The sequence below is a fragment of the Pan troglodytes genome, chromosome 17, assembly GCF_028858775.2.
Source record: "Pan troglodytes isolate AG18354 chromosome 17, NHGRI_mPanTro3-v2.0_pri, whole genome shotgun sequence".
Taxonomy (NCBI): Eukaryota; Metazoa; Chordata; class Mammalia; order Primates; family Hominidae; genus Pan; species Pan troglodytes.
This window is the reverse complement of record NC_072415.2, coordinates 56,569,641-56,586,322: the sequence shown is the minus strand read 5'-3', so window position 1 is coordinate 56,586,322 and position 16,682 is coordinate 56,569,641. Positions and strand designations below refer to the sequence as shown.

The 16,682-nt window shown below is 48.1% G+C and overlaps 1 protein-coding gene and 1 pseudogene across 3 annotated transcripts in view; one reads left to right on the top strand and one right to left on the bottom strand.

The window, feature by feature from the left end:
* ST8SIA5 (ST8 alpha-N-acetyl-neuraminide alpha-2,8-sialyltransferase 5) overlaps positions 1 to 16,682 on the top strand; it is a 77,868-nt gene that overhangs the window by 21,576 nt on the left and 39,610 nt on the right. The window contains exon 2 of one of the 3 annotated variants that reach the window (XM_009433932.4): positions 13,947 to 14,054. Coding sequence (XP_009432207.1) covers positions 13,947 to 14,054 — 108 coding nt within the window. 3 annotated transcript variants of the gene reach the window in all.
* Positions 12,145 to 12,531, bottom strand: LOC107969489 (small ribosomal subunit protein eS21-like; annotated as a pseudogene).

Here is a 16,682-nt window from a genome sequence, read left to right as displayed (position 1 = left end):
ACTTTTTTATAATGTGGCTACCAGAAAATTTAAAATTATATATGTGACTCCTGGTATATTTCTATTGGTGCTGCTATAGACGTTGGTTACTGTATTAGTCAGGGTTCTCTAGAGGCACAGAACAAATAGGATAGATGTATTATAAAGGGCAGTTTATTAAGGAGTATTGACTCACATGATCACAAAGCGAAGTCCCACAATAGGCCATCTACAAGCTGAGGAGCAAGGAAGCCAGTCCAAGTCCCCAAACCTCAAAAGTAGGGAAGCCAGCAGAGCAGTCCTCAGTCTGTGGCCAAAGGCCTGAGAGCTCGTGGCAAACACTGGTGTTAAGTCCAAGAGTCCAAAAGTTGAAGAACTTGGAGTCCGATTTTCCAGGGCAGGAAGCATCCAGCATGGAGAAAGATGAAGGCCAGGAGACTCAGTAAGTCTGCTTTATTCTAGCCACATTGGCAGTTGATTAGATGGTGCCTACCCACATTAAGGGTGGGTCTGCCTCTCCCAGTCCACTGACTGAAATGTTAATCTCCTTTGGCAACACCCTCACAGACACACTCAGGAACAGTATTTTGCATCCTTCAATCTAATCAAGTTGACACTTAAAGTTAACCATCACATTTACCAAGATGGATGAAACAGGGTGCTCTCTTGGGGTAGGGCAGGGAAGGCTCAAACACACATGAAGAGTTTACAACTATCTTATATACTAAGTGCCAAGTGGATAGTGCAAACTCTTGTTCATTGCTGCTGGAGTCAGAAGGCAGAGAGACCCCTCTGGCTAAGGGCGGTGTAGGAGCCCATGCTCACCTTAGAAGGAAGGATGCTCTGCTTGAAACAGGATGGGGGCTCCAGTCCTGCCTACCTAGTTCCCTTGTCCTCAACCCTACCTCCACCATTTTCCCTCCTCTCCTCTGCAGAGGCTCAAAGGGTGCCCCAGTGTTCCACGGAGTCAATTTGGGAACCACTGGACAAGATTTAGGCTTTGAGTGGAGCCTGGAAAAGGAAGAGTGAAATTTCTGCCCAAAAGATTAGAGAGGCAACCCCAGGTGTACTGCCAGGGTGGAGAGCAGGGGTAGGGGGAGGTGAGGAACGGCCTAGGGGTTGGGGGTCTCTCCGTTCCTCTCCTCCCTCCAGATACTCCTGCCCTGCAGCATCTTTTCTTTTGCCTCCAATGAAAGGCCCCCCAGGTGGACCCTGGTGAATGAAACCCCTTCCTTTTTCTGATGAGGGAATTGTTATCCCCTGGAGCTTCGTAGGAAAGTAACGTAAGTCACAGAGTGAGTCAGGAGCATGGACAGGCAAGGGAGCGCAGAACCTGGTCATTGCGCCCGTTCATCCTGCTGAGGATGCAGTGCAACCAGAAGCATCTCCGCTTTAATCTGGGTGGGAAGGTCCTGGCACCTTCTCTGAGGGGCGCATCTCCTTACCTGGACCTGGGGATGGTGGAGGGCTTCAGGAGGTAGGTGGGGGAAGGGCAGTCAGAGCCCCCTAGGGACGGGGAGAAGCCTACATTCTGGGCCCAGCCCACAGAGACTCCTGGCTGAGTTCTTGGCTCCTCCAGAGATGAAATTGGACTCACCTTCCTGTCACATGGCTTTGAGGGACCCCAGAAAGGCAGTGTTCCTTTCTTCCATGAACTGATGCCCCATCACTGGCCACCCTGCCCCTGGCTCACTTGGCCCCAGTGAAAGCTCATCCTCCCCTCACCTCTGCCTCTGCAGGGGACAGTCCTCACCTAGCGCATCCACCTGGGCTGGCCCCTCATCACTCACTTCCTGTCCTGCTCACATGTCCCCTTCCCAGAGAGGCCTCCCTGACTGCCCTGTGTGGAATAACATTCCTCCCCCACCCCAAGCCCCTTATCCCCCTTTCCTCCCTTTATTTCTTCCACAACACCTTTCACCCTTTAGCATATGACGCATTTTGTCGCCTGTTAGTTTATTGTCGTCATATCTGTCTCCCTCTGGTAGAAATTAAGAGTCACTGGGGCAAGGCTTTGGTGGCTTGCTCGCTGTTGAGCCTCAGTATGTGGCCTGGGATGGCTGTTGGACCAATATAGAATAATATCATAAAATAAATATTATGCATATATAACAAGATAAAAATAGAATGAATGGGAAAAGGAAAGGTACCCTCGATACACTGTGAGGTCCAATGCAAGTGATTTGCTGATTAACAATAGAAAAGCAATTATACATTTTATTTCACAAGCTTGGCTTGGTGTGAAAGAAATGGCTCATTTTTAAACTTTCTTTCATTAAAAACATGACTAAACCTTACCCACCAGTTTGTGGGAAATTGAATCCACCAGTGTTGAGCCGCCTTCGGGGTCTTCCCCCTCCCAGGGTTGTGTGAAGACCCTGGGGGTCTTGTGTGGAACAGAACAGTGCCGTGGACCCCCTGGGCTGTGCTGGCCTCGCTGATCTGCTCACTGTTTTCTGGAGGCTTCTGGAGCCCTGGGTCCAGCCTCCCGAGCTGCCCCTTTCTGAGGTCCTGCTATCCCTTGTGAGGGATGTGGACAGAGCGATCTCAAGCTGCTAGCATGGGCTTCCTGGTTTGGGCCATGGTCTCACCACTTCCACCGCAGCCCTCCCGAGACCCAGAGGCACTGGCCCCCCACCTCCCCCAGGACTCTCTCACACAGTTTCTTCACAGCACAATTTCTTGAGCATTGAAGCCTTTCGCCCCCACAACCCAGTTGGCCCTGGGTTGAAGATAAAAACACCGAGCTACCTTTCTGGAATGGAGGAGGGAAAATACAAATGAATAATTCAATAGATTATCCTCCCACAAAAGTTAAATAGCAACGTTTGTGAATGATTTTCTTCTTTTATTGTTTTTTTTACGAATAGAGCCTACTCAAGGTTATCCCTGTAATGATAGGGAGTACAGTCATTCTCATTCCTGTTGTATGCCTGTCAAGAGGGAGGGGGTGGTGACAGGCAGGGCCCTGGAATGCGCTCACCTGGGCCAGTGTGAGGATGGCAGTAAAGGTGAACAGGTGTGTTGTGCATGAGGCCAGAAGGCTGAGGTCACTGACCCAGCACACCAATATGGGAAGACCCCAATGTGTGCTGTGTGCAACTGACTCCCGGGACAGGATCCAGACCTTGGGTGCTGAGAGGCCTGAACTGGGAGTCAGGACTCCTGGGTTCCAGGCCTATCTTTGCCCCCAGGTGGCTTGAGCTAACTTCCCACTCTATGCCTGTTTCCTCAGCTGTGATTGCTGATGGTGCACTCTACCTCTCTCCCTCGCAGGACTGGGGTCAGGATGGAGCAAGATGCCGCAACTCAGGGGCTGCCAATGGGTGGTCTGCAGCCTACAGCGTGTCGTATTTGGTCTGCACAGTGTTTCAAGTTTGGATTCATTGGCAACCTTTAAGAACTGGGAAATGAAAAATAAAAGCCTGGACTTCCTGCCCCTCTTGGACAAATGAGCAAAGTGGCAACCCGAGGCCTGTCTTCCCACAACTCGGGCAGCACAGACACCCTCCCCTGTTCTTGTTGCGTTCGCTTTGCTCGTTCTCTGTCTGGGCCCCACATGCCCAGGTTTGAATTTGCTCCCTGGTAGAAGTGAAGCACTTTGTAGAAATATAAATGATTAATGTGCGGTTGTACTTTTATTGGCTGTTTTACCCAGGGTGCGTGATGCTCTAAAAGGTCCAAGAAGAGCATAGAGGAGCTCTCTAAGGAGAGCTTCTTGAGCGAAAGTGTGCATGTTATGGTGCCATCCCTAACTTTAGAGATGATGGTCATAGGATGAGCAGGGCCCTCCCCTGGCCAGGATGGGATCCGTCAGGAAGGTAAGGGCGTCTGTTCTGGGGTGGCTGCTGGCTTAAGACTGAGTTGTTTTAAGGAGAAGTGGATTTGGCTTTGTTCTTGGTCAAGACTTGGGTCAGGAAGGGCTTTCAGATCAGTGGCTGCAGCCCCTCTGGCTGCTGATCCTTGGAGTCCTCGCCCTCCACAGGGGCCTGGGCTCTCCTGCTGGGGCAAGAGGGAGGTGAAGGGGCCCTGAGCCCGGTGATCGGTGACCTCTAGTTCCCCGAGGGGTATGGGTAGTAGCAGTTACTCAGGAGAAAGGCATGACATTCTCAGCATGAAACAACTGCCCCTGTTTTGTTTTCCTTATTTTTCATTTTTGTGTTAATACCAGCCATCATCGTCGCTACCATCCCTCCTGTTTGTGCAACGCCAAAAGAGTTACCAAAAGGCCTTTTTCTTTTTCTTTTGGTAGAGAAATAAAATGTTTTTACTATTGAATAAGCATTAAATCAGAACGCAGTGCTCATCACAGGCAATCTGCTAAGAGACTGCAAAGACAGAAAGAAATCTCCCCCTTGACATAACCAGGCAGCTACAGCCCGCTACCTGCATCTTCTCCGGATAAACAACTAGCGCTCACGTAGTTGACAGAGCCATTTGTCACACATAGTTCATCTTCACTTCACTTGGTAGTTGGGGTGACCGTCTGTGTTGTTGTTTCCTTTTTCTTTTTTAGACGCAGGGTGTTGTTGCTCTGTCATCCAGGCTGTAGTGCAGTAGCACAATCATAGCTCAGTGCAGCCTTTAACTCTGGGTCTCAGGCAATCCTCCCACTTCAGCCTCCCAAAGCACTGGAATTACAGGTATTAGCTCCTGTGCCCAGCCTACTTTTGCTTATTTACTTTTATTTTTATTTTTTGAGACAGCATCTTGCCCTGTCACCCAGGCTAGAGTGCAGTGGTGTGATCATGACTAATTGCAGCCTCAACCTCCTGTGCTCAAATGATTTTCCTGATGCAGCCTCCTAAGCTCTAATTTTTTGATTTTTTGATAGAGACAGGCTCTCACTATGTTGCCTAGGCTGGTCTCAAACTCCTGAGCTCAAGCTATCCCCCTGCCTTGGCCTCCCAAAGTGCCGGGCCTGCTTTTGTTTATTTTTTGAAAAAGTAATGCAAGCATGTATAAAATCAAAAGTTACAAAAGTGTGTACAAATGGAAAGGAAGACTTCTCACCTTGTCCATCAACCACTCCATTATCTTTTCTTTATGCAAACATTGGGTTAAATACATTTTAATTGTGTATATTAGATATAAAATCCTTTATATGCATGTTAGCATTTATAAGTCTGCTTTTGTAGACTGTTTATATCCTTAGGTTGAGGATTATTCATCCCCTTTGACGGATGAGAAAACTGAGACTTCAAGAGGTTCAATGCTGAGAGTCACACTGCTAGTGAATGGTGGAATGCGAGCCCCCCATCCAAGAATCTCTAGAGGCAAGCATTGCCTGGAGGTGAGTCATCTGCTTGGATGGCTATTGAAGCTCTGAAGAAAGTGGCCACTTATGGGGCTGGTGTTAACACCTTTAAAGGAACATGGCAGCTGCAGGTTTGTGACTGATGGAGAGGCACTGATAACACCTTCTTATCCAGAACCTTCTCCCTCATCAAACTGGCACTTCTGCCTGAAATCCTGCCAAAGGCTGTTTAGCAATTGGAGCTATTTGCCCCTCACTGAGAACTAACAATTTCTGGGATTAGTGCTGCAGTTCTTAGTAGAGCCCTGGCCTGGCCTCCTCCAGTTCACTGCATTTTCTGTCCTCTCACCACCCCCTAACCTCTGGACTCTTCCGAGGACCCCACCTGTGCAAGGTGGTCATTTCCCAAATAACAGTTAAAACCAGACTGTCAGTTCTTGAGGGCAGCAGCAGTATCTCCTAACACTGAAGAAGTCCGTTTGTAATTGTTGGTCGCAACACTGTCATTCTTTTGGAGTCTTAGTGACAGGTTAATGGGTAAGATACTTTAGGGACAGGGGACAGCCCCTGTGGCCCTTCAAGTGATACCCCTCCCTGCCTGGTGCCCCTTACTAGCTCTGGATTATCCACTGTAAAACTTGTCTCTTGGGTGGGAGTTTGCCTGGCAACACCTCTAACACCTCTATGGCTGCAGCCCCTTTGCCTGCCCCAGGAGGGTTGGACTCAACAAGCAGTCTGGCATGTGTTTCTGGCTGGCCTCCCCTCTCTCTGTTTCTTCCTCTTTCCCAGGACTGGTAAGACCCTCCTGTTCCAATTTTCCTAAGGAGACCTCTGGGGAGGGTGGAGTTCAGGATCCCGTAGTTCTAGAACCTCAAGGCACCCACCCCTGGCCCCCTTTCCCCACTCTGGTTGCTTAAGGACTTTGAGAAAGACAATTTGGGGCTCACTTTTAGATATAAAGTCTAGTTTCTTCCCTAGGAAGGACCATAATTATGTAGGGGTGACAGAACTCACAGATAGACAGGCAGAGGTGACCGCTGAGTCAGGCAGGATGAGAAGGTATAGGGGGTTGGAGAGTAAGTGCTGACTTGGTTCCAAGGTGGGACGGCCTGGTGGGCTGGGCCAGAGTGGTCAAGAAGGGCCTCAGGGAAGTGGTGGTGCTTGAGCTGGACGTTGGAGGTTGAGGGACATTGAGGCAGGTGGGGCGCAGGATGATTGTGGGAGCACAATAGTGGCTTAAAAAGCTGAGGTTTGCAGAGGGGTGCAAGTGAAACTGCAGGGCCACTGCTGGAGCACTGAGTGGAGGGTCTGATCCTGTCCTTTGGGTCGTGGGCAGTCTTGGAAGGTTCTGGAATAGGCAAGTGGTGCTATTGGGATACTCCTTAGGAAGCTCACTCTGATGGCAGTGTTCAGGCCGTTGGACAGGGAAGGCATGAAGACCTAGGAGACCATCTAGGAAGCAGCTGCCTTCCTGTCCTCTACTGAGCTGAAAAACAGAGCAGAGCAATGACAGTGGCTTCAGTCTCACTCTCCAGAGCCTGCGGGGGCCTCAGCCTGAAGCAGGAGGCTCTTGGAGGTGGTTTGCAAGGATGGGTTCAGTTGCATTTTGTCTTGAGCACATGGCCAGTCTCTTGGTGACCTGGGCTGCACGCTGTGCCCCACTGGGTTGAGCAGTCAGCACATGGGGTCCTGGACTCTGGCATCAGGGGTGGGGCTTCTGTGGGGAACCCAAGTCCACAGTGCCAAGTGCCCTGTGCCCCATAGATTCAGCCTCTTTTGGTTCAACCACCCTGGAGATTCCAGCATCTGAGTGGGCACTCGCGGATGCTTGGCCCCAGGCCTACCATATGCGAAGGCAGATTGTGCAGGAGCCCACACACTGTGAATGGAGAGGTACGCATGTGCCACTTCCTCCCCTTCCTGTGTCCCCCACAAAATTGCCTCCACTGGCCTCCTCCAGTGCCAGAAATTCTGTAACTTTGGCACTTCAATCAAAATGGGAAAGGATCTCAAAGATGATTTTGTTCAGCCTCTTCATTTTATAATACTCTATAGTTTTTTTTTTTTTGAGATGGAGTCTCGCTCTATCACCAGGCTGGAGTGCAGTGGTGTGATCTCAGCTCACTGCAACCTCTGCCTCCTGGGTTCAAGCGATTCTCCTGCCTCAGCCTCCTGAGTAGCTGGGACTACAGGCTCATGCCTCCACACCCAGCTAATTTTTGTATTTTTAGTAGAGATGGGGTTTCACCATGTTGGCCAGGATAGTCTCGATCCCTTGACCTTGTGATCCTCCTGCCTCGGCCTCCCAAAATGCTTACAGGCATGAGCCACCACACCCATGCATGGTTTGTTTTATATAGACTTCATCATTAAACAGTCCACAGCAATGGCAGCAGCTCAAACAATATTAAAAATATTGGACAATGGAAAAGTCTTTTTTTCCCCAAAAAAGAGCATGAGAACATGGGGTTAAAGGAGAGAAGGAAGAAACATGGGCCCTGACGCTGGGCTTGGGCTTGAATACTTTCTCTCCTCTTCACAATATCTGGGCAGGTTGTAAATCTCATCTCCCTAGGTTCAGTTTCCTCATCTGTGAAATGATGATACTAATGCCCACCTATAGGCTTTTGGGAGGATTTGAAATAACATGTAAATCTGTCACAGTGCCTGGAACATATATATATTTTAATCCATTGGCAAAAATTTTAATAAGATAATGCCTTACAATATTTGGAGGGTATTATTAATGGAGGTAGTTCCACCTGCTTTTAAATTGCTTCTCTGAGATGTGATTTTGCCTTCTGTCCTGAAATTCCCCTGGTAGTTGGCTCAGGGAAGCATGGGCAGCTTTCCCCATCCTCTGATGGCTGTAGGATTCATTGCCATGAGAGCAAGGGGCTAAGTTACATGGCTGTGGGTTACACAACCAGGGACCTGGCTGAGCCAGGTTGTCAGCAATAACCACACAACAGAGAAAAGCTGAGCCTCCATAAACATATCCCAGATTTCATAATCAGAAAATCCAGACAGAGCTATTTTTATTTTAACAGGCACATAACTTTTGAGTAAGTATGGGCGTGAGGTGGCACCACACACTTTTCAGTGCTTGAGGCCTCTAAATATCTGAATCCAGTCTTGAATAAATCAGTTTACATAATTCTTATATGTTCTGTTTCCTTAGGTTCAAGGCTGTGTTCAATTCTAGCTTAACCTGCAAGGTGGAAAGATTCTGCAAGGCTGACTGAGTCCAGGAAGCTGCCCTTGGCTACTCTAAGGCCTTGTTAGTGATTACGAGTTTAGCACAGTTAAGCACTTGTTTTTTGTTGTTGTTGTTGTTTGTTTGTTTGTTTTTTGAGATGGAGTCTCGCTCTGTTTGCCCAGTGCAGTGGTGTGATCTTGACTCACTGCAACCTCCGCCTCCCGGGTTCAAGCAATACTCTGCCTCAGCCTCCTGAGTAGCTGAGATTACAGGCATGCGCCACCACACTGGGCTAATTTTTTTGTATTTTTAGTAGAGATGGGGTTCCACCATCTTGGCCAGGTTGGTCTTGAACTCCTGACCTCATGATCCACCCGCCTTCACCTCCCAAAGTGCTGGGATTACAGGCACGAGCCACTGTGCCTGGCCTTAAAAATTATTTTAACGTGTATTTTTATTATAGAATTATAGACTACAAAAGAATATGGAGAACAATATAACAAACATTCATGCAGTCATGACTGAGAATTAGCAGTGTTAACAAATGTTAACATCCTGCCATATTTACTTCAAATCTTTTCTTTTTGAAAAAATAAATTAGACATAAAAAAACAGTTACAGCACTCCATTTAAGCACTTGATTTTGCCCTATCTTGTTTGCTAATATTTCCATGTGTGTTAGTGTAATTATCTCAATTTTATGGTGAGCATTTTGGAAACAAGCGTTTGCTCTTTGCTGTTACTTGGCCCAGCAACTACCAGTTCCTAATGCATATTAGATGCTCAACAAATGTTGTATAAATGAATGAGTGAATAAAATGTTTTATTTTTTAAATTTTTTTACAAATTTATTTTATTTAATTATTATTTTTGAGACAGAGTCTCACTCAGTCACCCAGGCTGGAGTGCAGTGGCACAATCTCGGCTCACTGCAGCCTCTGCCTCCCAGGTTCAAGCAATTCTCCTGTCTCAGCCTCCCAAGTAGCTGGGACTACAGGTGTGCACCACCATTCCCGGATATATATATATATATATTTTTTTTTTTAAGTAGAGATGGGGTTTCACCATGTTGGTCAGGCTGGTCTCAAACTCCTGACCTCAAGTGATCCTCCCACCATGGCCTACCAAAGTGCTGGGATTACAGGCATAAGCCACTGTGCCCAGCCATGAAATGTTTTTTCATTTTGTCATCTTCCTTTATACCTCCACACACCTTCCTCATTGGGTTTCTTTGACTAATAATAGATCCTATCCTTAGCTCAGGAATGGAATTTAAATTATATAATACATTGGTTTTGAAAATTATGCAGTTAGGTTTTTTTGAGGTAAATGAGTAAACATTGCTAAACTAAAAGAAAAAATAAACTTTAATTCCACCTACAAAAGTAACCAGCTTTCTGGTATAAAACCTTACAGAAATGGAACTACTATTGGGTACCTCCTTTTGTAGCTTGTTCCCCCCCACCCGCGCCATTTAATAATGAGTGTCTTGCTAAGTCATCATATTTTCTGCTCAGTAGTCCCTCGCTTCTGTAGTCCTGGGAGGGGACTGCCATGTGAAGGGACATGGGGTCTCACCATGGGTAGGAGGATGACAGTGTGGCTGGCTAGCTGACCCTTCATGCATGCTGTGGGAAGAAGTCTAGCTGGTTAGACTATTTTTTAAGGACCCATGAGTTTCATAGCAGACTCCTGGGCTGGACATTGATTTGATATGTTTGTGAACTAACTAGTTTGCAAAATCTCGGGTGGAAATATTACTGTTTTCTTGGCCTCTAGGCTGTTTGGTAAAGGCTTTTAGGAGTAGAAGCATTTAGAGTTAGCCCTCGGTTTAAATCTTAGCTTAGCTACTTGTTACTTGGGCAGGCTACTAAACCTCTCTAAGCTGCATATTTCATCAGCTGTAAATGGAGATAATGAGATTTTCTTCCTTCCTTTCTTTCTCTGTCTTTTCCTTCCTTCCTTCCTTCCTTCCTTCCTCTCTCCCTTTCTCTCTTTCTTCCTTACTTTCGTCTTGCTCTGTCACCCAGGCTGGAGTGCAGTGGCATGATCTCTCCTCACTGCAATCTCTGCCTCCCGGGTTCAAGTGATTCTCATGCCTCAGCCTCCCAGAGTAGCTGTGATTACAGGCACGCACCACCATGCCCAGCTAATTTTTGTATATTTAGTAGACATGGGGGTTTCACCATGTTGGCTAGGCTGGTCTCGAACTCCTGACCTCAAGTGATCCACCCACCTCGGTTTCCCAAAGTTCTGGGATTACAGGTGTGAGCCACCATGCTTGGCCCGATCATGAGATTTTCTGCATGAGGCGTTTGTAGGAATTGAGACCATTTATGTAAAGGGCCGGGTTCATAATAGGTGCTCAAAGTGTCTCTCTTCTGAATAAACCAAACCCAAATTTTCTCCAAGAAATACCTTGGTGATCTCTTTGAAAGGAAACAACCACTTCAATAAATAAATAAATGGATAAATGAATAACTATTGAATCAGAACCAGACCGGAGCACTTCTGTTTTTTGAATGGACTAAGAACTGGACAGGCATTTTGCTTTGGCTTTGGCCTCTGCCCTGTGAGTTGTACCTTTTCCTCTGAGCTCCCCACTGCTGTGGAGCCTGAAGAGTATGAGAACAGGGTCTACTGTCACTCAGCAAAGCATCGCTGGAGCACTTCATGTGTGCAGCAGAGAGCTGCTGGCAGGGCCCCAAGGAGCCTCCTCAGCCCAGGGTCTGGCTGGGAGACTAAGCTGACACACACGTAGGAGGTGAGCTAGACTTCTGAAGAGGGAGGTGCGTGGGCATCATAGAAGAAGGCTCAGATCTGTGATACTTGCAGTCAAAGACTTTGAAGGCAACTGAGACAGTCCTCTTGAAAGATGGGAACAGAGGCCTTGAGAGGTGCAGAGACTCAGGTACTCAGCCTATTAGTGGAGATATGGATGGATCAGTTCCCAGCTCCAGTGACCATCTGCTGCCCCATTCCCTTTGCTTAGAGGCTATTTATTATTAAGGGTTTTATTGAAAAAAAATTCTGCTTTTTTCTTTTTTTTTTTTTTAGATGGAGTTTTGCTCTTGTCACCCAGGCTGGAGTGCAATGGCACGATCTCAGCTCACTGCAACCTTCACCTCCCAGGTTCAAGCGATTCTCCTGCCTCAGCCTCCTGAGTAGCTGGGATTACAGGCACCTGCCACCATGCCCGGCTAATTTTTGTATTTTTAGTAGAGACAGGGTTTCACCATGCTGGCCAGGCTGGTCTCAAACTCCCGACCTCAGGCAGTCCGCCTGCCTCGGCCTTCCAAAGTGCTGGGATTACAGGCATGAGCCACTACGCTTGGCCTTCTGCTTTTTTCATTTGTCTTTTTCCCCCTGCATTCTGTTTTTAAGTGTTTCACTATTTATTCATTCATCCATCCATTCATTCATTCATTCAAGACAGGGTCTCACTCTCTTGCTCAGGCTAGAGTGCAGTAGTGTGATCTCGGCTCACTTCAACCTCCACCTCCCAGGATCAAGGGATTCTCCCGCCTTAGCCTCCCAAGTAGCTGGGACTACAGGCAAGTGCCACCATGCCCAGCTAATTTTTGTATTTTTTGTAGAGATGGGGTTTCACCATGTTGTCTAATCTGGCCTCAAACTCCTGAGCTCAGGTGATCCACTCACCTTGGCCTCCCAAAGTGCTGGGATTATAGGCATGAGCCATCAAGCCTGGCCTCACTATTTATTTAGAGAAATATTCCACATCCATGATTCTGTCCAGTCAAAAGTTCTTTCTGAGGCGATGCTGTTGGCTTTGGCCAATCGGAGAATGGAATAATCTGACTCACCCATCCTGCGAATGGCCCTCTGGATAACATAGGTTTTAAACTGGTCGTTAAACCTGCCCGTAACCTTGTCAATCTCGCCCATGTCCTTTTGCATGGACCCATGGTCCTTGGCACCAATGGTTGCTGGTGGAGCATTTCCATGGGAGGTACAGGTTTATGAACTCACTGGCATTGTTCTGCATATTGAGACCACACTGGGCATGAGCAGAGAAAGCTGTTCTGTTTTATTTTGTTTTGTTTTGTTCTCTGACCGTTAAAGTTTTCTTCACATGATGATGGTCTTAATAGCTTGTTTATATTTAAGGGCCAGCCAGTCACTAGAAGGTTTCTTGGAAGCTCTGTGGATTGTTATAGACAGCGATTCTCAACTGGGGCAATTTTGCCCCCAGTAGACATTGGCAATGTCTGGAGACATTTTTGATTGCTGCAACAGGAGGGTCCAGGGTACAATGCTGCTGGCATCTAGTGGTAGAGAGCAGGGATGTTGCTCAGCATCCTATAATGCACAGGACAGTCCCACAACAATGAAGTAGCCAACCCCAGATGCCATAGTGCCAGGCTGAGAAAGCCTGCCCTGGGGCAATTAAGCGGGCACCAACCCTTTCCTCCATATCTGTTTCTTTTGAGCGGATCAGTTTCCCTCCTGAGAAACCCATCCCTCAGCAAACCTGGAAGGCAGGGTGTGTGACCCAAGCATTCAGAAGCCAGGTGCACTCAGTAAGCAGACTTTCAGGCACATCCACTGTTTTCAATGCAGAGTCTCTGATAAGAGAAAAGAGTGCAGAACTCCTGTGAGTCAGTTTCCCCAGAAAGCAATCTCCTGACATCTGTGAGGTGGGCAGGTGGAGTGGCCAGGCTGCCTGGGCTTGGGAAGAGGGCCTGGTATGGGAATTCACAGGGCGTTGGGGAGAGGGTTGTCTGACTGCTTTTTGTGCAGACTTCAAACAATGCTGCTCTTAGCTCCATTGTGCACTCCCACCTTCGCTGGCCCTGGGGACCTTCCATTCCTGAGCCTTCCTGAGTTGTTCACTGCGAGTAGATCTGCTTTTTGCTGGAAGTAAGATGTCCACTGTCTGGTGGAGGTCCATGACCTTGTGCTTTTCATCATCCAGCATGTTATTGCTGGCCCCTTCTATGGCCTTCTCCTGACATGCATGTCTGTATTTATCCCTTTGCTGTCATTTTAGTGAGGGTTGGGGAAGGAGTGGAGATAAACATGTGCTGAGTGCACATCTTGAACCAAAAGTGGTATCCTTGTGTGCTGGAATACTGTAGATTTTATTAAAAGCTCTGAAGTGTGTCTGGCTTTTGAGGAGGACAAAATGTGGTGCTGGCGCTCTTTTGGTTTAACTGGAGGCAGGAATTGAGGGATGGCACGGTATAGGAGGTAGAAGAGCTCTGCAACCTTTGTCTCGCGAAGTCGCAACGTCCCTGTGTGTGAAATGTGTGCTCTTAGCCCTGCTGGTACAGATGGAATGAGGGGATGGATGCAGAACCGCAGAGAGCACTGTAGAGGGCTGTGGTTTATGATCACCATCCTCATGGTTGGAGTCAGTACCATCGCCTCCTTTAATTGCATGACCAAGGCAATGTGTCACTTGGGCACAGCAACAGAATGTGGCTCTCTGGTAGGCAGGCTTAACCCAGCAAATGAGCATGAGTACCGACTGCCTCGTTTTCTTGCCAGAGGCCTCCAGTTTGGTTGGCAGAGTGGTGACCAGCTGACCAATTGGACGGGGCTCTTTAATGTCACGGATGATCCAGCAGTGCAGAGCGGCAGTGACTCCAGCTCCAGGTACAGACCCCGGCAAAAGGCCAGGGAATGGGGGAAGCCCAACCCGGGGTGGCCCTGCAGCCCCTGCCACATTGTCCACTTCCTAGGGTGGAAGAAGCAGGTCTTGTTGCAGTGGCTCGAAACTCCCTGCACTTTGGTATCCCACCTGGTTCCTTTAACTTGAAGGTGAATGAATTTGAAGGGTGAGGCATAGGACCCAACCACAACCAAGCAGGGATTCACTGGCCCCTTCTATCGGGGGGTAGGGTGGGGAGTCTTGGTCTCAAACCTCCATTTAGGGGTGGGGGCCAAAGCTCTGTCCCTGCTGCAGGGATTTCGGATATCAGCCAGCAAGCGTGTGTAGGTGTGTGTGGGTGGGTGGCATCAAGAAGCGGGTGTCAGGTGGGTGTTCCCTGCTTCTCTGAAGTCCCTTGCCCAGGTACTCCCTGCCCTGCCCACAGGGGAGGTTGCCCTTGGCTGGAGCAGAACCATTTCCATCAAGGTGGTGCTGAGATTTGCTATGCGCCCCATCATGTGGCTATTTCCTCTTGATCAGTAATATTTGTTGAATGAATAAAAATGGAATATTCTCAGGCTGAGCACACTCATTGCAGGGAGGGTATTGTGGAGAATTTTTGCAGATAAGGCAGGATACTGTCTCTGCTGGGAGCTGGGTATGACTGGAACCTGCCAGCTAAGCATTCCCAGGGGCTGATTAAGCTGTTTGGTTTCTTAATTTTTGTATTTTTAAGGAGGGGGTAACTCTCACGTCCGTTTCCCTGAGAGAGAGGCTTGCATTTTTGTTGCTGGTGATTTTGACACACAAACATTAAATTGACCCTGCAGAGAAGTAATGGGTTTTTCAAGGACCCCTGATATGTATGTTTTTATTCAATGCTTTGAGAAAGATGAGATTCTGATGTCAGAAACCAGTCAAGCAAATGTCCACAGACATGCCCGAGGGTGTGGGGATGGTCGCACGCTGTGGCCTGGGCTGGAGGGTCTTATGCTGGCCTTTGGGACCACAGTTCTTTCCATGGAAGTGCAGAGGGAGCTCTGGACATCACGGGTAAGGTGGGGGCCCATGCTTGTCCTGGGAAGCTGAGCCTCCCATGCTGGCCTGTCTGCTAAGCGGCCCTGCCTCCCAGGTGGTGAGCAGTCTAGGTAAGTAAGCAAGTGTGTACCTCCCTACTGGACTCCTGGGAGAGTTCTTCAAGAGGTTTGGGGTAGAAAATGCGAGTCAAGGCCAAGCATAGTGGCTCATGCCTGTAATCCCAGCACTTTGGGAGGCCAAGGCGGGTGGATCACTTGAGGTCAGGAGTTTGAGACCAGCCTGGCCAACATGGTGAAACCCCATCTGTACTAAAAATACAAAAATTAGCCGTGTGTGGTGGCACATGCCTGTAATCCCAGCTACTCAGGAGGCTGAGGCGGGAGAACAGCTTGAACCTGGGAGGCAGAGGCTGCAGTGAGCTCAGATTGTGCCACTGCACTCCAGCCTGAGTGACAGAGTGAAACCCTGTCAAAAAAAAGAAAGAGAGAGAGAAAGAAAGAAAGAAAGAAAGAGAAAGGAAGGAAAGAAGAGAGAGAGAAAGAAAGAAAGAAAAAGAAAAGAAGAGAGAAAGAAAGAAAAGAAAGAAAGGAAGGAAGGAAAGAAGAGAGAGAAAGAAAGAAAGAGAAAGAAAGAAAAGAAAGAGAAAGATAGAAAGGCGAGTCAAGTGAGCAAGGCGGACAGACGGGCCCCTAGGGAGCTGTTTCTTGGCAGATGTCTCCAGGCAGTGGCTGAAACCATTGTCATTGCATGGGCTCCATTCCTAACTTTTCCTGCTGCCAGCATCTTTTGTCTTTCCTTCCTCTTTCCGCGGTTTCACCTGTAACTTCTCATACCCCTCACTGCACCTGTGTTCTCCTCTGCCTTTCTTCCTGTTACCTGTTTTTGGCCATCCTTCCTTTCTCCCTCCCCATTGCCTCCCTCTCTCCTCCACGTCCTTGCTTCCCTACTCCCTTTCTCACTCCTCTTACCCTTTATTTTCTCTGCCCCTCTCTCCATGATCTGGGCCAGCTTCCTCTTTCCTATCAGCTGGGAGCCTTCAGGGTCAGAGACACAGCTGACCTCTGTCAAGTTGGTTTTGGAATTCAGGTGCCTTTGATGCAACATTGTTAGCAGCTGAGTTGACTTCCTTCTGGAGCGCTCCCATTTGAGCAAGAATTTCCTTAGTCACAGAATAAATGGCATGACCACACCTCCCACATTTTCCTGGGACAATTCCAATTTCAAATCTCCATTTCTAGTTGACCCCGAAGTACCCCCCTAGTTGAAGGACTGCAGTATGTAGAGTCCCCACATGTGGGAAATAATGGTTAACGTAGTTAGAATGGAACTGGAGTTTTTACCCTGGCGTGTGAGCAGCTTCTGCCTTCTTTAAAATGGGCAGGACAGCTCCTGGCAGCAGATGTGCAGAGCTTGGGGGAGGACCTAACGAGGACACGACGTACATTGTCCCAATTAACAACTCTCCAAATCTGGAAGATGGGATGAGCTTCATGGTATTATTCACGTATTGAATAATTCAGTGCATGCCATGTTTTGCTATCTATAGTTGTGTGGTGTTGAAGTGTGGTACAACCTGTTATTTATTATTAACAGTT